General features: G+C 41.3%; 1 protein-coding gene across 1 annotated transcript in view; it reads left to right on the forward strand.

Moving 5' to 3' along the window:
- COL4A6 (collagen type IV alpha 6 chain) overlaps window positions 1-25,498 on the forward strand; it is a 69,675-nt gene that overhangs the window by 19,509 nt on the left and 24,668 nt on the right. The window contains exons 2-13 of the mRNA XM_054289548.1: window positions 10,961-11,095; window positions 12,256-12,300; window positions 17,861-17,977; window positions 18,736-18,804; window positions 19,671-19,706; window positions 20,123-20,185; window positions 20,817-20,852; window positions 20,989-21,030; window positions 21,886-21,978; window positions 23,005-23,058; window positions 24,430-24,489; window positions 24,958-25,002. Of these exons, the coding sequence (XP_054145523.1) occupies window positions 12,262-12,300; window positions 17,861-17,977; window positions 18,736-18,804; window positions 19,671-19,706; window positions 20,123-20,185; window positions 20,817-20,852; window positions 20,989-21,030; window positions 21,886-21,978; window positions 23,005-23,058; window positions 24,430-24,489; window positions 24,958-25,002 (654 nt within the window). The 5' untranslated portion in view covers window positions 10,961-11,095; window positions 12,256-12,261. The remainder of the gene's footprint in view (window positions 1-10,960; window positions 11,096-12,255; window positions 12,301-17,860; window positions 17,978-18,735; window positions 18,805-19,670; window positions 19,707-20,122; window positions 20,186-20,816; window positions 20,853-20,988; window positions 21,031-21,885; window positions 21,979-23,004; window positions 23,059-24,429; window positions 24,490-24,957; window positions 25,003-25,498) is intronic.

Below are 25,498 nucleotides of genomic sequence, written 5' to 3' on the forward strand. Positions count from 1 at the left end.
TCTGCATGGTCATGAATTCCAGGGATATATGGGCAGGAAGCGCAGAGCAGTGTGGGTAGCAGAGCAGGCCTACAGAGTCATTTAAGTCTTTGTTGTATTGTGTAGTGAGGGATTTTGGGGACAATGAGACCTGTCTGTCAAAGATTAAGCAGACTGGAAGTGTGGTTTATACCAACAAATGAATGAAGCTTTTTGGAGTGTTAATACAGCCACACAGTAAATGTCCAAGGACTTAAACATACAATTTATGTGATGACAAGCAACATTGGAATAGATCATTTATTCTATATACCTTAGCCAGTGGGAATTCAAGTAGGTGAAAAGTTCATTTCCGTCCTTACCTCGATCAGTTTGCAACACTCGTATAGGACAAGTGAAAAATCCTCTATTTTTCTCTCCCAGACTTTGGTTTGAAGTTATTTTGACTAATTGCAGTTTATTCTCTGGCACTGCCCAGTAAACCAGCTGCTGACTGACTGGCACTTATGTTATCAGGTCCTGCAGTGAAATTTTGCTTGGACCTGCTTTGCTTAAGCCCCTAGAGATAACTGGAATCTTGCCAGATGTTATGTTAGTAGATATGCAGACCTCTGCTAGTCTCCACTCCTGCTTTGGCCTGTGTATTTCCAAGCAATGTATGGATGAGAATTCACAGACTCCATTTTTTCCTTTAAAGTGAATTGTTTATGTGTTTGCAAAGCTCCCCTCGGCTCTGCTGTGTAACAGATCTCTGGGAAGAGGTTTTGTTCTAAATCTGCTATCTTGAATAAGCATGAGATGGTTCCCATCTGAGTTTTAAATCTTGACTAATATTATCTATTCCAACAGATACTGTTGGTTTTAGCAGAACCCCGTGCAAGGAAAGCTGCTCAGACCTTTCTGAAGTGCCAGGAACATGCTGGGAAGGCTATGGGAGGCAAAATGTAGGGGAAACTGCTTGCAGAGAATCTATTGTTTGCTGCTGACCCTGTGCTGGCCAGATCTGTGCATGGCCTACTTTCCCTGCCTGCCTTTCTAACTAGAAGCATCCTTTGGGGCTGAATGACCTTAGTGGATAATGAGAAGTTTTGCTGTGTTTCTCCCTTGTAAACAGAATGTTTAGCATGTGGAGCATGGTCTAGTGACTAAGATGGATACTTTTTCTGAAAAATGTGTGGAGGGTCTTTTTTGTTGTTGTTGTTTGTTTTGTATTTTTTTTTCTTTTCTAAAAAAGAGGCTACTTTGTTCACTAGACTGTTAATGTTGTACATGATATGGTAGTTAAGTCTTAGAGGCAGTCATGCTGCATATATCACATGCCAGGCTCAGACTTGCTTTCAGAATTACATTGTACTCAGCACTAATTTGGATGTAATAGCACAAACACTGAGTATCAGACAGGGGAAGGGACATGGTAGTGCATCAGTAAGAACAAAGGGAAAAAGATAAGATTGTTTTTCTGGAACATTGCTTAACTTACAGCAATTTACAGATACACATTTTCTGTGCAACAGTGAAATGCCATAGAATAATTAGATTAGAAAAATAATAGGACAATCCAGTATGATAAAATTGAGCCAAAAAAGCAGTTGTAAGATTGTTGTCCAGAATAGGCTGACTGGGATTTCTAGCTAAAATAGAGGGAAGGTTCAGGTTTTAGATTTAGTTATCTCAGCATTTTACACACTTTCAGGAATTTGAGACAAATAGAGAGAAACTCCTAGAAGCATAAATGGATGCAGACATTTAAATCTGCTTTTAGAATAGCAATGTTGCACTTGGGATCCAAATCTCTATTGTTCATCTTCTAATGATACACTTTGCATTCTGCAGAAACAAAGAACACAATGACAATAATTGAAAAGTTTTATTTAATGATGATATTATTACCAACTGAAAAACCACAGCTGTTTTATTCCAAATATGAAAAGAAATCTGTATGATTTTAGCTAATTCTAAGTAATCTCTGCAAAAAATTCATCTTGATATTTAATTTATTGCAAAAGGCAGTAAGACAAATGTCATTGATATGAGCAGCCACATTACTGACTAGAATATCTGCAGATAGACAAAGAGTAGAAAGCAAAGATTGAGCACCTTTTATGAAGATTCAAAGACAAGCTGTTAAATATAAAGATTGTTATATTAGTTGTTAATTTTGCAGCATTTAAACCAAGATAAGTTGTTCTGGTTTAGCTAGAATACCATGAGATGGTTGACAGCACCACAGGAAACTTCTGTAAGAAGTGTGAAAAATAGGGAATTCCTTCCTCCCTCCCTCCCATACAGAGTGCAGCTCTCATTCTCTCCAGGTGCAGCCAGGGTTCCCCTGGACAGTGCCTGTGTGGGGTGTGTGACACTCAGCAGCTCTGCCCCTCAGTGCTCCAGGGAATCTCAAACCACCATTTTGCTAAGGAATAGCTGTACTTGGAAAACCTGGTACAGGCACTCTCTTCCTGCTACATCTACTCTTAGCCCACATCCCTGTTTGGCCTCTGAGGAAACACTAACTTTTCATAGCCTTTGCTTGCAAAGGGGAATTAGACATTTTTTTAAAAAGTGATTGTTGTAAAGGAAAGAACTGGAGAGGAGCCCAAAGCAAATTAACAGATCTGGACACAGCAGACCCTGAGGAGGTTTGGAGTCTGCTCGGCTTCAGCATGTGGCTGAACCCTCCCTGCCTTTCTAGATACAATGTCCTTTTAATAGTCTTAACAGGCCTGACACTAGCAGGATTTCACTTGCTCAGTACACTACTTAATACAGCTAATTTTCTACTGACAACATTTTTTTGCAACAATGAATCTTCTGTCACTCCAGTCCATGGGGAAGGCAGCTTGGAAATGCCAGCCAGAGTCAGGGGGAGCAAGTTCATTGTAACTGCTCACTTAAACAGTTCTTTAGAAACACACTGAGACTTCTTTTGGTTTGTTCTTTGGGGTGCTCGGGATAAATGGAAGGGAAAATAACACAACACTGTGTGTTCTTCTTTCCTCATGAGCCCACAGCAGATCCCTGAACATTGTAGGGGGTATCTTAAGGAGAGGCAGAAGCTGTGGGTTTGTGGGCAGCAGTCCTGATGTGGCTGCCCACGAACTTACCATGATTCAACATCTGTTTTCCCCAGGAGACTTGTCTAATATCTGTGATTAATGTTGTGTCTTCCTCTGTAATGAGTTAAGTAAAATCCCTTTAAATTGTTTGTGGAAAATAACTTGCTTGATCTTACCAAATGTATGGGAGAGATGATAAATATACACATTCATGTACTGATGGCCATGAGAGCCAGGGGACAGAGGTCTGTGACCCTCATTTGTCATTTTACCATCCCCCTGTGGGGACTGTCTGCAAGGAGCTGCCCCTTGGTCATTGCCATGCTCTCACCAGAGATGAGCTGTGTGCATCCTGGGGAGGAAAACACTTTGCATATGCTACCTTGTCTGCTTTCCTGTACAGCCACCAGGAGAATGGAAAGAAGTTCTACTAGGGAAACCCTGTGTTTTCTTCTGAAATAACTAATTCTTTTGTATTAAAATTCAGCTCAGGACTTACTCTGCTGTCAAGAGATGTACACAATACTCAAATTCTCTTCCTTCAATTAAGGGCAGGAAAATGTTATGACAGCTGCTGTCCTATGTGAACAGGTCGGGGAACTGTAAAGGCTTCTAAAACATTTTTCAGAGATTAGGCACTGAAGGCTTGAGGGAGAGAATATGAACTGAGGTTGCAAAAGACCATAAAATCTCATAAACCATTCAAACCTTTGGCTGTACTGTGTTCTTTTGTTCCTTGAAGTCAGGAATGAAAAATTGAAGTCAGTTAGACCTCACTTGCTTCAGCATTTTTGTTAAGTTTTCATAATTGAATATTTCAATATAAGCCCTATTTTTTTGAATGTTGATGAGTGTAATGTAGTGCCAGAGGTCCATGAGGTGCAGCAGCAGTTCCTGCTTATGCTGCCTCCTCCTTCATGTCTCATTTCCTCAGCTGCCTCCAATTCAGGCTTAAACATCTGCATGATTTTAGAGGAGTGCCTGTTGTCAGTCTCATGTGCTGTCTGCACAAATTGTCTTCATTGACAGTGAATATGTATGAAGCTTGTACTGCTCTGCCAACTGAAAGCACGAAAAGGCCCTAAAGATATCAGTCAAGGTAGCAAAAAGAGCTTTTGCTGCGGCAAATAGCAAAAATTGAATCTCAGATGACCAAATATCACCTGGGGCTCACGGCCAATTGGCTTAAACAAACAGTGGGTAAGCTGAGGATTTGGGGGTGATCACCTCTGCTCTGGTGACACTCTGGGATGCAATTCATTGGGATCTAGTCTCTGCAAATCTTTTCTTTTGCTCAAAAAATGGTATAATTTTGACTGATCATGAAAAAGGCAAGTAAATGTAATTTAAACACATAATACAGCTCCTTAAAAATAAGCTTTAACTCATCATTTTCATACATTGGTTATTTGTTTAATTGAATACAATGTAAGTTATCACTCTGCTTTGTACATCCTGCTGCTTGTTCTTTATTTAAAAAGTCCCCATAACTCAAATCTCTCTGTTGCTGCAGTGCCCATCATTGTGGGTGTTTCCTGTGGCTCCCCTCCTGTCTGGAGCTCAGCAGAGGGGGGCTGTGGCCTCAGTGGTGCTGCTCTCACACAGATGTTACAGCCCACAAGGGCTCTCACAGCCTTTCATGTTATCTGTGCTCTCTGTGGCCTGGAACCCTTCCACAGGAACTTATTTCTTATCTAACTTGGACATTTCACAACATCAAAGCAAAAAAAGCAACCAAAGCTGAAGTAATGCTTTTTCACTTTCGTACATTTTTCATAGTTGCTTCAGAAAGTTGTGAAGTATAAAATGGAATAATTACTCTCAGTTCATATTGAGTCACTCCTGGCATTGTCCATGGTGGGGAAAAAGATGACAGTATGTGGTCTCTTTGTGTGTTTTAAATAGAAATAGCAAATATGTGGAATTGATTGGATCAGGATGTTTCATGAAAGTTTTTAACTGGAAATCAAGCATTCTAAGGAACAAGCTTTTCATGGATTTAAATACCTAATTAAAAATACAGATATTCTTAAAAATTGTCTGGAGTTCATCTATAGTTCTGTATTTGTAATGTGGTAAGCCATCCTTTGCAACTTTGTTACTGAAGTATGGGACTCATCAAATGATTTGTGGAATCAAATTCCAATAATTTTTTAAGCAGTTAAAAAATAGGGTGTAAACCCATATATATAAATATACACACATACATACATATACACACACATTTTTTGTCACCTAGATTTTCTACTTGCAGTCATGTCTAGTCAGGCTTAGTGGAAATAAGAGAAATATTTTTGAAAATGGATTTTATCATATGAATTAAAATTTAAAATTGTTATAAGAACCCAGCCTGCAGTTGCCCATTACTACATTACCAATTTTACTACATTAAAAATTGGTCCTGACATGACCAGAGCAGCCTTGACAGTCAGCAGTATGAGCATGCCAAAGGCTGCTTTGCATAAACAGAAGACTTCTGAAAGGCATTGTGATACTAAAGAATTTCATATGGTACATGAAAAAATTGTCTCTTGTGTTAAAATTAAATGAAAAAAAAAATTCCTTAAACAGAGAAAAAACAGAAAAAAACCCCCAAACAATGGCATTTTTGGGAGGATGCTGAATGAAGCAGGATTGTTGCACAGGATTGATTTCCTGGTCCATTATTTCTGTGTGCACATACAGTTTTTTGTATTCTTCTTGTGCTGTGTAGATAAAAAGCTGTGTAGAGGATTAATGAATCATATGACAGAAATAAAGGAGCCATTTTTGACTTAGGACTTGCCCTAAGTTTTTAGAGGAAAAACTGAAGAGTAATTTTCTTCAAAAGTACAAAGCGTTTTTCAGTAGAGAGAATAATTACTTACTCTGGAATGTCAGCAGGGCACTGGATACCTGACCTGTAATTTAGGAAAATGGTGAAGGGGTTTTCATCAGTAATTATTATTATTACAGTAGAACTGTGGGGCCCCAGCTGAGAGCAGGACTCTGTTGTGCTACTCCCCGTCTGTCTAGCAGGAGAGAACCACTGCTGTAGGAAGCTTGCTGTGGAGGCAGAGCAGACCAGAGAGGAGAAGGGAGGAAGTGGAGGTGGGAAGCTGAAGGGTGGCCCAGGGCTGTGCTGCTCCCAGTGGACACGGCTGCCTTGCACTGGTAAGTCACTGGCAGAGCCCTCATCTGAGTTCAGGGCGATCCCTGGGTCAGCTTTTGTAACATGGTGGCTCTCATCAGGGAAAATGTCCCTGGTTTAAATGGGAAATGCAATCTGTGTGTGTCAAAGAGCATCTTGAGGGACCAGTCCCTTGGACAGGCTGTCCTGTCCGACAGGAATTGGGAACACAGATCTTCCTTAAAAGTTTCAGCCTTAGAGTATGCAGTGTCTGAGAACATGCATTTTTAGGGCCAGAATGTAATGAGTTAATGGTTGGCTGTTTGGTTCACCTTTATGTCATCAAACAAGCATAAGATGCTTCAAACAACAAAGCATTTGCTCATGAAGTAAATGTTTCACTAACAATATTTTGTGTCAATAAAACATGTTTTATGGGGCAAATAATGGTGAAGGAATAGAGAATGTGAATAAGAACCTTTTAAAATTTTTAGTCACTGAATTCTCTTAGAGAAGGAACCACATGTTAGTTTCAGAAGACATGATCATATTTAAATTCAGTTGCTCTTTTCATACACAAAACCTTAATTTTGCTTAGAAAATGAATAGTGCTTTGCTGCTTGAAATATGGCAGTCTACAAATTTACTAACGAAAGTAGGAATCAGTTCTGCCCTTCCTAATCAGTAGTGTTTTCTGCTCAGTTACCAGAGCTGCTAGATTTATCTTAGTGGGTTCCAGTGTTTTTTATGGTGATGAATCACTGAGTTGGCATTTGACAGTGACTTAGGCCAGTTGAATTGTTCCCCAAGTAAGTATGTACTTGTTTTTTTTGTCCCAGAAATAAGGGGCCTATCCAGTGGTTCCATACCACTTCCATGTGTGTTCCTTTACACAGTGACAAATCAAATAGATTCATGCTTCATTCTCCAAGCTCACAGAGGCAATGGGAAATAAAAGAATGTTTGGAATTTGCAGTGCTATGTGTAGCAGCTCTGCTTCAGTGGGCGAAAATTTACGTGGGGTTTTAGAGTTGGAAAAGGGGTAGGGACAATAGAGAAACTGTGATGGGTTGGGTTGGGCAGCAGCAGAGGCCCCATCATTACCCATTGTTCAAGCCTTTCCTCATGACACCCTGGGACACAGGTGAATTTAAAAGGGTGTAAGGAAAAAGGTAAATGTTGCAGAACCTTTTCTGTCTTGAAAGACACTGCCATCTGCCAAAATTACACTTTCAGGCTGTTTGGTTTTACTGCCTTCTGCAATGTGGTGACTCAGAAGCAATGGGAGGTTCCCTTTCCAGGCATTTTTTGCCTTTGCTTACCACACATTGAGAATGAAAAGCTGAATGTCTGAGCCAGCTGTGTATTTGTAACGGTTTGCAATGGATATGTGCAGAACAGAGATGCACATGATTCATGCTGATCTTATGACAACAAACTTGGTCAGAATCCAAAATTATCTATGAAAATGCCCAGGTATATAAAAAAATGATGCTATTTTTACCAGCATCATATTCATTACAGACAGGCATCTTCTCATTTAGAGTGCTGCTACATTGTAAAAGCCTGGTGCACAAATATGTTTGAGAATGCAGGTCATAAATTTCAAATATGAAATTCTAGTGGACATTTGAGAGAACATTCACAAGTATTTTCATTGGCTTTGTTATTGCTTGGTGTTATTAGCATTCTATAATTTTCCACTCTTGAAAAATAATTATCATACATCTGGGAAACCAAAACACTTGCATTAATTGCTAATGGCTTTTCTGTAGGCTACTATGTAATATATGTTGAACATTGAAGATTAAAAATAGGGACCTCTGTTGATTCGTTGTAGTTTTTGTTTGATGTAGTCCACATTTTATATTTCAGCTTGTCCTCACTGCTAGGAGTTGTTTTATCCTTTTTATCCTTTGGATAAAAAGTAAGAGCAATCCTGGTGCTAAAGCACAGTAAAGACTAGGTAAGCACATTGAGGTCAGACAGAAGTTCCACCTGGCGTTGAGCTCTCTAAGTTTACCTTGTGGTAAAACCTGAGCCTTCATTGTGCTGTTATTCCCGAATTGCTCCTGCATGCCACTGTGCCTGCTCTTTATAATGCTCTAATCTTGGAACAGTTCATGGGAGTGCTGCTGAGTGACGAAAAATACTGCTTTTTTAGCAGTGAAGGCAAGTCCTTTGTTTCAGCATAGAAAACATGATTTCCATCCACACGGACTTCAAAAGAAACAGTGGGAATTCTTGAGAGCCTGATTATCATGGCATAATCACATTATCAGAGAGATTAGAAGCACTTTACTGTGTCCTTATGCTTTAGTGACACTCCAAGGCACTGGACAAAATCTTCAAGTGCTGTTAAAATCTTTCTTGTAGGGCACTAAATGGAGAGAGCCCTGAATGGGGCTGTGGGCCCTGAAATCACAGAGAACATACTTAATTCTTCTGTCAGAGACCTGCTCATCCAAACACAAGCAGAAGGTGTAGTTGCTTGTCTTTACTCTCCAGTCTAGGTATATTTCTCAGAGCCACCTGCAGCAGAGCAAAACAAAAGCCTCCTAAAATGTTAATTCCCATCAGTTCCAGTCATTGTGAAACACTGTCATTAACCAGGCAATCAAGCTAATGGAATACAGAAGTATTAGCAATTCAAACAAATGAGGAATTCACAGTGTGTTTTCTCTGCAAACTTGGTGGGCTCTTGGATGCCATTTCTTTTGTGAGAGGTAAGTAAGACTGTGAGTGAAACTGTGCCCATTTTCAGGTTATGCCTCAGCACTGCTGTGATGTCTTGAGGTAAACAGTCCACAATCCAAGCTTTGTAATTGAATTGTTGCCTAAAAGCCTCTGAATTGCTTGTGGTTATGGGAAATTCAGTCTCAGCTTTAACTTTTTTCAGTGAGAGCAAAGCATGTGATTTTTAACGTTTCTTATTGTGTATGGTTGCCAAGGACAGCTGAAGATTTGGGGATTCGTGTTTTGATTATATAGTTTCCAATAGAAAGGATTCCATTGATAATTAGCCCAGAGTGAAGAAAGCTAAAAATAATCAACATAAAAGCCTTTTCAGATGTGAGTCTGTGCCTCTGGAAGCGCACACTATGGACAGTGTCTAGACAGAAAAGGTATGAAATATCAAACATGCACTTGACCTCCGTTAAAAGGCCAGGATGAAACAATCACAACAGAAAGCGCGATATGGGAGAATTGTTGCAGTTAAAAGAAAACCGCAACAACAGTGAAGAAGGACACATGGAATATGGGAAAAAATATTTTAGCCTAAACAGGTACTAAAAGTGATCCTGGAAAAAGAATTTTTAAAATCTTGTACACTTTGTTTCACTTTGCTTGATTTTAAACATGTAACAATGCGTTTTTAAATTAACAGTAAAAGTCTTGTACCTGCCAAGCCATGAGTCAGGGCTTTGTATGTCTCCAGCTGAGACTACTAAAACACTTACAGCAGGGAGCTGCATTCCTTCTGCTGTTTTACGGAGTTAGGGAACAGGGAAACACACTTCCATGGACATGAGAATTAAAGGGAGGGGGGATTATGTGGTGGAATTATTAAGGTGTGGGGATTTTTTAACTTCCTCCTTTATTTTATTTTAGGCAAGTCATGATCTTTTACGCGGGTAACTTTGTGTGATCCACTGATTATCTTGCCGGTGGAAAGCATTGTGATAAACTGCATTTTCTGCTGATAGTGTGGGAGCTTGGCGTGGTGTCTGTGCTGCTCTGGGCACGGCCCCGCAGGGCGCTGTGGGCGCGGTAACGCCGGGCCGGGCCGGGCGCTGAGGGCGCGGTAACGCCGAGCTGAGCCGGGCCGGGCCGGGCGCTGAGGGCGCGGTAACGCCGGCTCCGACCGGGTGCTCCGAGCGCGGTAACGCCGGGCCGGGCGCTGAGGGCGCGGTAACGCCGGCTCCGACCGGGTGCTCCGAGCGCGGTAACGCCGGGCCGGGCCGGGCCGGGCTCTCCCCGGCACCTCCGAGCCGGGCAGCGCCAACCCGCGGGGGCCGCGCCCTCTGCCGGCAGCGCCCGGCACTGCACCCGCGGAGCGCTCCGCTCCCTCCTGCCCTCGGGCTCCTCCGGGCAAGGGGATTCCTGTCAGCAACCCCGCACTCTGAGCGCTGCGGCGAGTCCGGGGAAGGGGCAGCAAAGCCCTTCCTTCCCGTCACACCTGTGCTCCAGATCCAGCTGAAGCGTCTGCAGCACAGGTGTGAGGGGAAGCGCCTGGTGGAGCTGGGCTTATTTAGCTTGGAGCAAAGGAGGCTCAGTAGGGACCCTGTGGCTTTCTGAAAGGAGGCTGTGGTGAGGTGGGCATCGGCCTCTTCTGAGCAACCATAGATCGAGCAAGGGGAAATAGCCTCAAGTGCCAGGCGAGACTCAGGCTGGATAATAGGAGAAGATTATTCACTGCAAAGAGTGGTTAAGAAGTGGAATGTAGTGGAGTCACCATGCCTGGAATTGTTAAGGAAATGAACAAATGTGGCACTTGGCAATATGGTTTAGTGTGTATGGTGGTATTCAGTCAAAGGCTGAACTTGCTCTTGGAGGTTCTTCCCACCTGAATGATTCAGCACATCATTACCGTACAGTTTAGGGAGGTGGTTGTCATTCTCTACTCTGTGTTGGTGAGGCCCCATCTTGAGTCCTGTGTGCAGTTTTGGGCAGTCTTTGTCTGAAAATGGACAGGGAAGACTTTAGGATGTCGTAACTACTCAGAGAGGTATCAAATTGCATTAAAAGTCGAGCTGGAAAGAGTAATTACAAAGGAATTTGTGGACATGATGCATTGACTTGTTTTTGATGATATTAGGGTCGACCAGGACCAATTGGGCTTCAAGGACCAATAGGAGCACCTGGATTTACTGGCCCAGAAGGTTTGCCTGGAGCCAAAGGTGAGAGAGGAGCAGTGGGCCCTCCTGGACCAGCTGGACAGAAAGGTGACAAGGTAGGCTCAGCAGTGACTCTTCTGTCCCTCCAATAGTTCTATAGCCTTGTGTATATTTTTGAATGAATAACAATAGTCTTGGGGTATATATCCAGGGATAAAAACTACAGTGGCATTTCAACAGTATCTTTAGAGAATTGTCTGCATTTATTTTTGAATGAGAATACACATGCTAACGCTACTCAACAGTGTAGCCATCCTGGTAGGTGAGCTACAGCCAAATGAGTATTGCTGTTGCAAGTAGTCTGTCACTTCACATGCCCAGGGGTAGATGGTTGTTATTCACACTCTGTTCCGGGAGACATGGAGACGGTTCCTGTGTAGAAGATCCTGAGCTGGCGTCTAGAAAAGCAAAAAGAATGGGTACTAAACAAAATTTGCAATTCGGTTTTGCAGGTGCAAAGTTATTTCTAACTTTGTGTTCTAAAAAGAATACAATAAGCTACATCATAATAAATATAGTAGCCCATGAGGTATAGGTGTCAATGAATGCAGTGTGCAAGATTGGAAACAATTTCTTTGCACTGAAAAAAATCCATTTACTCCAGAACTGTTTCTATCCCTTGAAATGATACATATGCAATACCAGCATGCCATAAGATTCTCTCTCTTCATCCCGTGAGGGAGAAATACATTTTACCTTTCCAAAGCAGGAACATTTTAGGGAATTCTGCTTGCACAGTCTGTTTTGCTACTATTCAGAGCAGAGCAACAAGTTGTGGCAATTACTTGCAGCTTGGGCAGTCTGTAGTTAATGCAGTGGTCTGCTTATCTCTGAGGGTCCTATCCAACTGTAGACAGAAAATTATGTAAATTTTGTTGAAACTCTTGGAAAGCCAAGGGTTAAATTTATAGCAGATTGTTTATTTTCCTGGCATCTTGTTTTCTCCAGATGTGCAGTAGGAGATTATATTTTTACTTTTAATTGCCTGATTAAAACATTCCTGAAGCACTCATGAGGTATCCAGTCAAGCTCAGATGCTCATTTCCTGTCTTCACTGACCCCTGTGTTCAGAGGGAATCTTCCTGAGATAGTTTGCTACTTTTGGTTTTGAAAGCAGAAATCCAAGACGGAGAGTGTTGGAGTGAAAAATATCTCAGAGGTGACTGAAATCTACAGACCAATGAAGTGAAATATAATGTGTACTCTTTTTCTTCAGGGTCCAATGGGAGTTCCAGGATTCCAGGGCATCAACGGGATCCCAGTAAGTTTGCATATGTAAATAGAAATCACCAGAATGGTAATCACAAAGAAAAGCACCTGAATGTGATTAGATTGTCCCAGCACATGCATGGTGTACCTTGCAATTGCTTGCCTCTATCTGGGTGTTAATCCACCTGGTGATTCTGTGCTGGTTTGTAAGACAATAGGAAGCTGATACATATCAGAAAGTGACCCTGAGTTACATGGGGATCATTTGCATGATTAATTAGCTTTTCTTTCAGCACCACTGCCTAAAAACCCCTGTATCATAAAATCATAGACTTTCAGAGTTGAAAGGGACCTCAGGGAGTCAAACAGGCATGGTCAGCTGTGCTTCAGGCCATTTTTAGCATGTGTTTCCTAACCAGTTCTTAAAACCTTGTGATGATGGAGACTAAGTTCTCTATTAGAAAAGCTTTGCTAACTTCAGTCTTTCTTTTTGCAGTTTAAAGCTCTTAGTTCTCATGTTACTGGTCAGGGACACAAAGAGAAGTTTGTTCACTTTTGCTTTGTAGTAGCCTTCTTGTATGTGATAGCTGTTACCAGGTCTCCCTCAATTTTTGCTATGACATGAATGAAAATGGTGATGAGAGCTGAGGCCCTCCAGATTACCCTTAATTCTCTTCTAGGTTCTAGTCCTGGTTCAGATCAGGTGACAGGTAGGTAACCACTTTCCCTGACCATCAGGAGCATTTTGTTTCCTTCATTCTTTAGAACTTTACATTATAGAGACAGTTTATAAAAAATTATGTGGTTAGAGTGTTTTTGCCAGCTTTCTTTTGCTTGGTCTCTCCAGTGATTTTTGCAGAGGTATCTTGCTGTATCTCAGGGGAACTTTAATTGGATCAGCTTTAGAAGTTGCCCCAATTTTCCTTACTCTTTCTACTCTTTTTGGTTCATCCTGCTTTCTCCTTCTGATATTAGAATGATTTTTATTTTCTTGATGGCATTTTTCCATCCTGTGTGTCATTGTGCCTTCAGACTCTGCTCATACTCTTTCTCATCTTTCCTGCTTTCTCAGATGGCCAGGAGTTCCAACAATTGAGCTGTGTTTTCTTACTTCATATCAAAAACAGAATAGTTGTGATAGATTGGCTGAAAAGGCACAGTTGGCCTTGTAAATGAACTTGTTTGATTTCAGTTCCTTCCTGGCCCTTGTCCTTTAGTCCCCCTCTGCTCATCCTTGCCTGTTTTTTCTCCTGCTCTACTCCCTTGCTGCTATTTTTTTTCTTTTACCACCAGCCAACTGTCTAGGTCTGAAGAGAACAAGCTGTTCCCATAATACTTAATTTAATTGAACACACTGTGGGAACATGCTGTTCTCAGGGTGTTTTTTCAGATGAGGCTCTGGAGAAAGGGGATTCCCAACAGTGAGGGGAGGCAGAGATAGAGCAGCAGCCATTGCCAGGTAGTTGGCAGGGACAGGCATTCCAAGGAGAGAGCAGGGAGGCAGATGAGAGGATTCAAAGCCTCCAGCATATGCAGATCTACTCTGCTTTGCAACATTCTGCAGGTGACTGAATGGGAAAGAGGCAGATTTTGCTGGTCAGGAGTAGCAAAGTGCTCAGCACTGTGGCTCTTCTGTGCCACAACTGCAGGGCAGAAAAAGGGGAAAGGGAAACTTGTTCATACTGCTTACATTATAACCACTAAGATAAATGCTTCCATTGTAGGGTGAAAATAGCAACCACCACTGCTTGAGTAAATATTTTTACTTATGTCATTACATTTCAGGATACGGAGCAGCTTAGATTTTTTGTGAAGTGTATACCAGTATAGGCACTTTATATGGATGTGTGGAATGTAGAGCAAAGGAGAGAATGTGTGTGTGTGAGAAAGATGGGAGAAGTAAAAAGATTTTGCTGTCTCTGTGCATCCAAATATCAAGAGAGATTCTTTGTAGTTTGCAGGTGGGTTAGTGTGGGCAGGTGTAGTTTAGTCATGGCCATGGACAAGGCTCTTTTTCAGAGGGGATTCCCACTGCTGACCTTAAGGGAAGGTATTCCACAGAGTTCCCTTGGGGAGTGCTGGTGGCAAGTAAATCATGTTGTTGCAGCTGGCCTGACTAATCCCTTTAACCTAGTAAATACAGAAGCTACATGTGTTTATTGCTGGACTTTCATGTCATGCTGTAGGAGAAGCCCTCAAATCCTTAGCCCTACTTGGGAAGTTTATTTTTTCTTATAAGACAGGATTCAAGGACGCTTCTGGCAAAGGCTGGAACTGAAGCTGGGAGATGTATATAGCTTTTCATGAACTGTCCAAGGAGTTCTAGAAGGAGAAACTTTTATGATAAGTGAGCCCTTGTCTGTGCCATGAAAGCCAAAGCTGTATGAAGAGGCGGTTTTGTGACCTTCCTAGAGTAAAAGCAAGCACTTGGCAGTAGTTGTAGAAAGGCCACTTGCCTTAGCAACCCATGAAACTGTTTATTCAATTAGTTTTGTATTCATCCCTAATTGCATTTGTTTCTCTGTTTTAATTATTCATCAAGCTCTCCTGTTGGGATTGCCTTTTCCCTGTTTGATTTACAAAAGAGGCCCCTTGGGATCACAGTGTCACTGTACAGCAAGAGTCAGATAAAGGAGGGCCCAGATAACCAGTTCAAATTTCCTTATCTGCCTCACACCAAATGCCTCCTTTTGTGAGTACAGGGAGCACAAGCATCTCTCCAGCCTGTGTTTTAACTCAGATCTGTAAACGAATCACCCTGACATGTATGAGTAAAGTCTGTGAAAGTCTTGTGCCTTAGTCAGTTGAGGTGCTTGTGTTCAATTGGCACATCTGCCAAAACAGGAATTAGAGAAGGTGAGAGCAGTGAAACTATTAACCACCACTTTTTCAGGTCAAACCAGCTCTTTAAATCAGTATTTTAAACCCCTGGGAAAAAGCTTCTTTTAAGGCAGGACTTAGCAACTCTGAAGGAAGTCAGTTGTGGGTGTTCAATATCTCCTCAGATAAGGGTCTTAAAACAAAATATTATGAACTCTGATTGCAGATTAGCTTTAAAGTAGGAAATCCTGTGGATTGTTTTCCTAAAGCAAAAGACACAGAATGTGTGTGTGTGCTTGTGTGTCAGCCTGTGTCATGCTTTGGCACAGAACCACAGACACGGATGCCATGGGATTAAGTGACAGGGGCACAGATTTATTTAGCACACATAAGAAATCACTGAGATCAGCATATTTTATGTCCTCTCTCTTAAGCCCTACTCACATTTTAGGAGGATACCAAAGTCCTTTGGGCCTCTTACAGGTTGTCTTGGTCTGAGGGTTAGGAGATCTCACCCCAAGCATTCCCAGGACGTGCTCACCCGGCAGCTGTGTGCCACAGGCTGGCTCTGGGCCAGCAGGAAAGCTGGAGCAGCTTGGCTCCCTTCTGTCTCCCTCTGAGGGGCAGATGTTGGCCCTTTCAGCTTCACTAAACCTTGCAGCTGGTCACCTTGTGCTGTAACCAGATATGTGTGCACCCACATAACTCCTGATCTTGTTTATGCTGTAAACAAAGTGAAAGACCTGATAGACACTGACAGCTCTGGCCTCTGACTCTGTAGCACTGCCTGTCCTGTCAGAGACTTGATGCTCTTGGCTGTGACATCCTGCACGGATCAAATTAGTTAAGTAGTTTCTAAGAGAAAAATCTAGATGGCAATACATTGATGCTTCAGCCTACTCCAGTTGCTTTACCAGGGCCTGGCAAGTTCCTGCTTGCACACCACATGTGGTTATTTTGACAAGCAGACTAATCATCAGAGCAACTGGTACTGTTAATGCAGTGATCTCTGATGGTAATGCTTTAGGATGACTTCATTCCATTCCTTGTTAAATCTCAAATTTATTCTTGTCTGGGTGAACTGCCTTAATTGTGCAGTTGAGACACACCTGACATTGATCAGTTTGTACCTTGTTGACTGGCAGAAAGCAGATAAGGTCCCTTTCGATCTTGTTGGCACAAATCTCAATGCAGTTGCCAAATGGACTTCATCTGGACCAAGGACTTCATCTGACTGGAAATTAACCCCATTAAGAAATAGAACAGTTATTTCTCTGCTGTGTTTGTTTCCAGCACAGGGAGTAGGTATGTGTGAATAAGCAGCCATATGGAATAGCTGTCCTGGCAGCAGCGGAGGCCAGTGATCAGCTGGAGTAATTACATAAATATGGCCCAAGTAGTTCTGCATCCTTGAGAAAATCACCCTGCTACTGAGCTTTCCATCTTGAGCTTTCCATCTATAAAATTAGATTATAGCGTTCCCACATTTTTTCAAGGTATTTAAAGATCCTTAGATAAAAAGCTTTACATTACTGCAAAGTTCTCATTGAGTTTCATCACAGTATATGCTATTGGCTTGGTCTGGGAAGACTTTTAGTGTTGCAAATGTGCTTTATTTTAAATGTCAGGCATGAAGAATTGTTAATGTTCTGCTTTATCTCCATTTTATCCATGTTTGGTTTTTTTTACTTTCCTAATGTGAGTCATAACTTGCTTAGTGCCATATCTTAAGGACAAATCTTTGGGATCAAACAAAAGTACTTTTGGGATGAGTCAAGATCACTGTGTACAGAGAGGGGAGAGAACTGTCAAGTTACTGATACTATCTCCATAAGTTTAATTTTTCTTCTTGCCTTAAAACAATGCTGTTGAGTGCCACAGGACTCACTTATAGGAAAAGTAGTGCAGAATCAGGAGCTGCCTGACACTTGGGCATTGTGACTGACAGTTCTGCCTTTCTGCCTTCTGCCCTCACATATTCATGTGGCACTGAAGAAAAACTGCCTGAAGTCCCAAACTTTGATCTCCTTTGCATTAGTACCATCCTGAGTAAACTCCAGTCAAATTAGTCAAGCTACACCAGGGCAAAAGACTTGTGAAATCAGAATAAGGCACAATTATATTTTGCTTTGCCTGATTAATAATTGGCCATTGCAAATACTTTTAAAAAAATGTTGTTAGTTTAATTGGATCTTTCTCCCAATTGCTTTGCCTAAGGTCTTATGTTTAATTTAACAAATAAAGCTGTTGTGCTTGAATGGCCTGATACTGGAGCTTTAACATCTGTTCATCTATTAAAAGAAGGAATTCACACTGGAGAGGAAGAGAAGTCACTGAAACTCCAAGCAGATTTGGATGATAAATGCTCAGTATTGTTGAGTCTGCCTCTGCCCCTTCTTTCACATGAGCAGCTTCCATTGCTGGTGTCAGGTGCACCCTTGCGTGCTGTTTGACACTGTTACATTCCATATGGTCCACACTGCTGTGGGATGGTCCCTTTTGGGACCTACTCATGCACAAGTTATGTTCTTCAGAAAACTGTCCCTTGGAGAAAAAGGTAATCAGATGAATGCAGCCAGTGTTCTAGGATTTAACCTTTAGGGAGGGTGAACAAATCTGGCTGAAGAAGCTTGTTCTGTTGCACTCTGCCGTACACTGAACTTGGTTGGGAGTTGTGCAATTCTTTTGGTTTGTGTTGCCATTTGGAAGGAAGATATTAGTTTTCTGGGGACAGCAGTATTACTGGCAATAACAGATCCTGTTGGTCATTCTCTGTCTTTCCTTTCACACAGGGTCACCCTGGGCAGTCGGGACCCAGAGGCCCTCCTGGCCTCGATGGCTGCAATGGCACCACTGGGAGTCCTGGCATTTCTGGACCTGATGGGTTTCCTGGCCTACCTGGACTGCCTGTATGTCCCAACTCAAATGTGTTCTGTTGTCACTAAAACAGGATTTGCTTTTTGTGATATTGTTGGAGAACTAACTGCCAAGTACTTATGAAGAACACAAAACCCCCTAAGTTTATTAGAGTTGTTAGAGCTCAGTTTTCTTATCCACTTTGAGGATAAAATTAGGATCCTGTGGATAAAATCCCCTCCCTCACCTGCTGCCATCACTGCTTTGGATGCAGCCCAGGATATGGGTGGCTGGCTGGGCAAGCTCACACTGACAGTTTTTCATCCACAAGTGCCCCCAAGTCCTTCTCCAGGGCTGCTTTCAATCCAGTCATTGCCCAGCCTGAATCTGTGCTTGGGATTGCCCCAACTCAGTTGCAGGATCTTGCACTTGCTGAGGTTTACGTGGCCCCATCCCTCAAGCCTGCCAAGGTCCCTCTAAATAGCATTGATGTGTGTATGAACAGGGGAGTTCTACCATGTCAAACAGGTTCAAATAGGATCTAAGGTTGTCAAAGGCCTAAAATGAAAAGGAAATCCTATATAAACAGGAAAATACCAGAGAAAATGCTTGCAGAACCTTGTTTTTCTAAAGCTGCAGGAAGTCTTTAGTTCTCATAATAGCACAGCTTCTCTGGCAAAGCAGCAGTGGTACTTTTACACTTAACTGAGCCAGGAGTTTGCCTTGTTCATTATGCTAATCAGAGAGTCTTTCAAAACTAAAGCAGTATTTTTTCAAGAAATTTATTTTTTACTATTTTTTCTTAAATCAGGGTCGTCCTGGCCCAAAAGGCCTCAAAGGAGAACCTGTTTTTGCTCAAGGCAGTCTTAAAGGAATGAAGGTAAGACTTGTCATCACACAGGAGAAAATGCAGTGCAAGAAACTCTTTGATGTCCCACAGGTTACAGGGCTGATACTGCAGCTTTGATTGCTCGTGGTGTCAGTCCTGGGTGTCTGAGTGCAGAGCTGTGCAAAAGGCCTTGTAATAACTTCATTAATGACACAGAATACTCTCAGAACCTGGAATTGCTTGGTTTTTAAAGAGATCTTATTCATCCCATACTGGGATGCTGAGACACTGCTCATCCTGTTACTGTTCAGTGCATGTTACAGCTTCTACTGTGAGATTCCAGCTGCCTCTCAGTGTTGCTGGTACTGGAAGGTACTAGAAGTTTATCACTCACATTCTCAGTTTACATACGTGCTTCATTAAATAGTGAAAATATTAAAAAATTCATTCTGCGATATAGGACCTCTCACACTGACTTTGTTGGTCAAAATTAGGAACTTTTCTAAAATTCTATCCACATTATGTACACTCATAAGTTTGTAAAATAAGTCTTTATTAATTGACTTCTGTATTTATGGGAAATGAAGATAATTTCTTATTATGATAATGTGCTTTTGCATATTTTATAGCAGTAATGTAATAAGTTTTTATAGTGTATTTTCAGTGGTTTTGTAATTAATATTTTTAATGCCACTTTATTTTCTCTTGTTATGCATAAATAAAATGGTTCCAATTTCTCTAGAGGTCTCCATTACCCAATTCAAATATGGAAGCACAGATTTCAAGATATTTTCCCATTTACACTTGATCTAATATTAACTAACAGCAAATATTTCTATTTATACAAAGCTTGATGTTCCTTATAGTTTGCTGCAATAATGCTGTGTAATTTTTACATATGCATTTATGATTTTTAGGGTGAAAATGGTCTTCCTGGACTGGATGGAGTTCCTGTAAGTTGTTTAATATGGGGCATAATGATTTTAAACAGTACTAAGTAGGTACATTATCAGGTATGGAATCTCAAAGACCGTTTTCAAATTAGTGTGAGGTGTGTTTACATGTGTTATACCAGTAGTGTAAGCAATTCTGGATTTGTAAGGTTATGAGTAGAGGAAGGGTATGGTAGGGGAAGTCCAATTTTTCTTATTACCTCATTATTCCTTTTTCAAATCAAACTCCCTTCTACCATCGAAGTCTGTAACTTTGATTTTCATAGTACATCTAATCATATGAAATAAATTGCTTTAATATTTAAATTGGCTTACTTAACTAGGGGATATTACTTAATGTTTCCTGAGACTCACTTGGGTGGGTTAGATGGAGTAAATTCTACACATCCTCTATTTGTTCTCTGTTCTTTTTATAGGGCCCAAAGGGTTTTCCAGGTCCAATAGGTCCTGCAGGCCCTATAGGATTACCAGGTTTGCAGGTAAGGGACCTCAGCTGTTGCACTTGTTGATGGAACAGTTCCAACTGTTGGCAGTTTCCCTTTCCCCTGTCTCTGTTTGTGTCATGGCAATGAACAAGAGTGCCTGTGCAGCTGAAAATCCTGAGCACAGCTGACTTCCAGCACAGGATGCTCAGTCTTGGGAAGTTTAATCTGATCACAAGAGCAGAGGCTCCTCTCTGGGCATCCAGAGCAGCAAACGAGGACTCCAGCAGAGCTCTGCCATGCTCCCTGCAAACACCAACACCTTGTTACACTGCTCTGAGCACTGCCTCATCCCAGGGCTGGGGAATGGGCTGATCTCTGATGCTTGGAGCCTTTGTTGCCATGAGATGTGTTAGAGTTGCTTTTTCAAGATCCTACAAGAGAATCTCTATTGGGCAAAGGTAAAACCAAACTACATTTTTGTTGGGTTTAAGTTGAAGTTTTCTCTTAATTAATGATGTTGCCAAAGAGCTGTGCTGTTAGAGATGTGAAGACTTGAGAGCATGTTTGTTGCTTTTGGTTTGGAGGCAAGAAAGTTCAGGTACCACTGCAGATCCCTGCATTGCTCCAGTTGTTTGCATCCTAATTAAGTCAAAAGGAATAAAATCTTGATCTTGTTTACTTTTAGGGTCCAGTGGGTCTCCCTGGGCCACCAGGTCCAAAAGTAAGTAGTTACCTTTCCTGTTCTCTTTTTACACCTAATTTTTGGGGTTTAACAGTGCAGTGGGCTTAAATAATAAAACAACAGCAACAACACCACTCCTTATTATTCATTCATCCATGTTTTTTTTCCCTCCTAGGGTAACATGGGATTAGGCTTTCAAGGAGAGAAAGGAGAAAAGGTAAGTGAAACTTGTTTTATTATGGAAAGAGCATGAAATAATATTCTAGAGTTCCATCACATCTTGGTCCTCTAGAAAGTGTCTAGATTCTAGCATTTTCTTCTTTTCCGTTTTCTTTTCTTCTCTTGGAATGACTGGCAGTTCAAATGCTAAAGAATCTTTCTGCTTCCTTATTTGTTGGTACACTAAAAAGGATGGGAGCCTTTTCTGGGTGAAGAAGAAGGGGAAATCTCAAGTCAGTGCAGTATTTTTGTGGTTATCAAGACTGGAGGTCATTAGACATCTTTTGAATCTCCACTTCTCAGTTTCTTTGCATCATCACCTGTTGTGTTGAGTTATTGGAACTCATTCTTTCTTCCTGACTTTCATTACATTCTTTGAGTAAACTGGTGTGTAATTGATAATCTCACTACCCTAAAGGAGTGTCTTGCAGTCAAAATTCACACAGGCAAAATGAGGCTTCTTCAGGTTCTCAGTCTGGAACTTGATTCTGCTGATGTTAAAATTGGTTCTCCACCTTCCACAATTCTAATTGTTCCTTCTCTTCTTTTTTTTCATATTTCTCCCCAAAATTTTTCTGCAATGTTTTCCTGTTGGTTCAATAGCTGAGCTTTTTCTTTTTTTTTCTCTTGGCATGTTTTATATCCACAAGGCTTTGGAAACAGATGCATTTTGTTCATCCTGATTTTCCATCTGATCTTTTGATTCCCATGAACAAAGTCCCATGCCAGCATTCAGGCACACAGATTTATATACATGAGATATAATTGAAGTGGTTTTTCTTCTGATTTGAAGGCCATTTCCATAGAAAATCAAACATGGTCTGTTATGTTAATATCTTCCTCTTGTTTACAGGGTGATGTGGGGCTGCCTGGGCTTCCAGGTCCCCCACCATCCACTGGAATTCTGGAATTCATGGGATTTCCAAAGGGGAAGCAAGGAGAAAAGGTCTGTAAATTCAGTTTACAAACCCTCTCCTTCTCCATGTTCTTTCATTCAAGAATGAACAAAATTACTGAACAGTGAGAGCTGTAATATTTCCAAATCAAAATAATTTTTTGTACCAGTTTATTCTGCCAAATGTTATTGAATAAAAGTATTCATAGCTCAGAGCATTGTGGACCACTAGAGAATACATACCTCTCAGAAGAAGAAATCTGGAAGCTATTTAAAGGTTTTTGTCATTAATCCTAAAAATAAGTGAACTGTAGCTTGTTTTTGTTGAACCTGTGAAATTGTGTCAGCTGAAGCAAAAAAATCAATTTAGAAAAAATAAATGGAAACTCCAGCTCTTTTGCCTTAGTGCACACTACTCTGGTATAATCGGATTTTTTCACCTTTGCATTGTTATTACTGAGATGTGAATTTAGGTCATCAGTGTTTTTATGAAAGCTGTGTGGTTTGAGTTAAAGATTGAGTTAAAGATTCTCTAGACATTTGAAATTTAGGCATACTGAGTTTATCTGGGATTTATACAGGCTGGTTTGGGAGCCCATTCTGAGCTTTCCTGAGCCCCTGTGTAAAGTTATGAGAGATTGTTGTACTTGGTCAATTGACATTAGTGTGAGCTGAGGCTCAGACAAACCCCATTCCTTTGGGCTCACTCTGGAGTTTGTAAGCAGAGTAGTGAAAACGTTGCTGTCCCACCAGGAGCTGTTTTGCTGCTCTCACCAGGCACTGTGCATGCTGCAGTTTCCCAGCTGATGGTGTGACGTGGCCCTGCTTTGGCTTGTGGCAGTTGTGGCAGCAGAGCAGCAGCTGCCAGGCAGCGGCCAGAGGAAGCACCAGCTCTGTGCTGGGAGCCTCTGATGCAGGGTTTGGTGACACAAACCCTGGTGACACAAACCTGGGGCACTCCTTGGCAAACAAAGGACAGAGCTTTGCTTTAGGTGCCAGGAGCACAGTGGGTGGACAGGAAGGTCTTGCTTTCACAGGCACAGTGATTTATTGTGTTTGTCTCTTCCCCCCTGCCAGGGAGAGCCAGGTCCTCGAGGATTCCCTGGAGACCAAGGATTGCCTGGCATCCCGGTAAGGACAGAGGAGTGTTTTTAACATGTGCCCAGTTGGGGTTAGATGGTTCAGCAACCTCTGAATAGCTCACAAGGCTTCTACAGGAGTTTCTAGGCACCAGAGAACTTTGAAAATCTGATAAAAGTGTTCACAAGACTTTTTGAAGAGTGTAACTGTAATCTGATCATGTTTTGTCCTGTAGATACAAAGAATAAAATGCTGTCCTACTATAGACTTGCAAAGCTGCCCAGATTTCAGTACCTGCAGACCTGCTCAGAGCTCTACCTGTGGCATGGCCACTTGATGGCAGTGTTCCTTGTCCCACAGACATAGGAAAAAAATCCTATTTTTTTTCCCTTTTATTATACCTAAACATATATTTTGTTATTTTACCTTAAAGCTGTAAAGCACATGCAGATCTTTCTTTCTATCCAAATACACCCAGTTAAAATGGGCTGTTGAGTATTAGTGCTAATCAACTCAGCATGGTGTTGCATCTCCTCTATATGAATTAAGAAAAACAATTTAGCCCTGAATTCCAGAGAGCTATTTCCCAGCTTAAAACATTTTGTAAACAGAGGTTGTTTCAATAAGTTTAGGGAATAAATATTTCTGGGAATTTGTGACTAATAAGATAAATTGTTTGCCAGTTTCTTCAGTTACAGATGTTCTTAGGAGAAATACGTGCAAGGAAAACCTGTACATGAGGCACAGTTTGTTATTAGCCTTCCTGGATATGTTCCATGCTTAGCTTTATGCAGCACAAGAGGCCCATTGAAGCTGGTGAAATTGAACATATGTACAAACTTAACCACAACTGTAAGATATTTTAAGATTGAAGCCTGGAAATTGCTTAACTACTGTAACTCTTGCTGAAATTAAATCCTGGTGTTCTGTCTCTGGATTTGATATTTCTTGCTGACTGGGAAAGCCACCAAACATTTCCACATGTTGAGCGTGAAAATGCTAGTTTTGTGTCATTCATGGGCTTTGGAAGGGAAAAGCATGCCCTGAGCATTCCCTGAGGCTTCTGTTAAGAAATGAGACTTGAAAGAGTTTCTCAATATGGAATAGAATACAGAGTAGCATTGGCAGGTCTTTGCTGTCTGTAACATGGGGTCACTTGCAGTTGCTACTGAAATATATGCCATGGTTTAAATGGATAGAAGTCCTGGGGAATAAAGCAGGTCCTGTGCTACACACAGTGCCAAGTCTGATTGATTGGAGCTTTTCTTTCTGGGACAAAGTAGTCCCAGCAGAAACAGCCAGCTCCCTTTGTCTCACTATTGTACTGTTTGTATACATAAATGGGTTTGTGTTCCCTTTACTTAGGGATGTGCTATTCAGTTCCAAACAGATCACAGAGATTTAATGTTGATTTTTCCTCAGGGCTTTGGAGGTGTTGGAGAAAAAGGAGAAAAAGGTGTGCCTGGCTTACCAGGTGGCAGGGTAGGTAACTTCACCAAGTCTTTAAATGTCTGTTCTCAAACACATGTAGTGGGCCTTTCATCAACAGACTCATTCCCTGCCATGATGTGCTCCTGTGCAACAGGAAGACCAAGACATTCTGTTCTGTGTGTGCAGAATAAACTGTCTGATAGAAAGTCTTCACCACACTACAATTTATTGGTTTTGTGATTACAAAGTAACACCTAAGTTCCTTATAAATTGAAACACCATGACTTCCTTAACTTGAACTGCCAATTAGAAAACCAGTGGTTAAATGAGATAAGCCTGCTTTTATCAGTTATTTTGTTAAATTCTTTACGTTGTTATTGTTAATAGTTGAGAGATAAGAAAAGCAGTGGTAGCTTCTCTTTTTGAAAATTTTAACTTTTAATTCTTTGATGCTGAGATATTTGAAGCCTGATCAAGCTGGGATGGAGCCTCTAAAAGTTAATGTCTTTGCTGTTCTAGGGTCTTCTGGGATTGGATGGATCTGAAGGAATTCCAGGGAGAAAGGTGAAATTTCTTCTATTTTTTACTGTTCTTAAGAGTCACAGAAACCCTCTCATTGCTTAAGGTCTACCAACTTCCTTATATTGTGCCTTCAAGTTCTCTGGTGGATAAATATACCTGCCTTAGTGAAATAGTTAAGCTAAGCAGAAAGTTCAAAATCAGTAGATCCTGTGTCTCCCAGTGTTACTTTAAATGTTTTGGTGCCAATAGTTTTTTAGATAGGGAAAACAGTGGAGGAAAAATGTGTGGGACAAGGAAAAGAATGTTTTAGATTCTTCATTTTGCAAGCATTTCTACAGTTCTGTGAGAACTCCTTAGTGTTCTCCTGATTTGCACACCTTCAGCCTGCTCATGAGTTCTCACCATCTTCACAGCGCAAGGAGGCCTGAAGGAGCTCTGGTATTTTGTGAGTGCTGAGAAATTGATGCCATCAGTTTTCTCTTTCTTTAACTCTTCCTCAGGTGTTTGGTGGGACAAAGAATTTGGTTTGTGATTTGAG

The sequence above is a fragment of the Melozone crissalis genome, unplaced genomic scaffold (genome assembly GCF_028551555.1).
Source record: "Melozone crissalis strain CALT ecotype California unplaced genomic scaffold, PUWL_Pcris_2 ptg000068l_1, whole genome shotgun sequence".
Taxonomy (NCBI): Eukaryota; Metazoa; Chordata; class Aves; order Passeriformes; family Passerellidae; genus Melozone; species Melozone crissalis.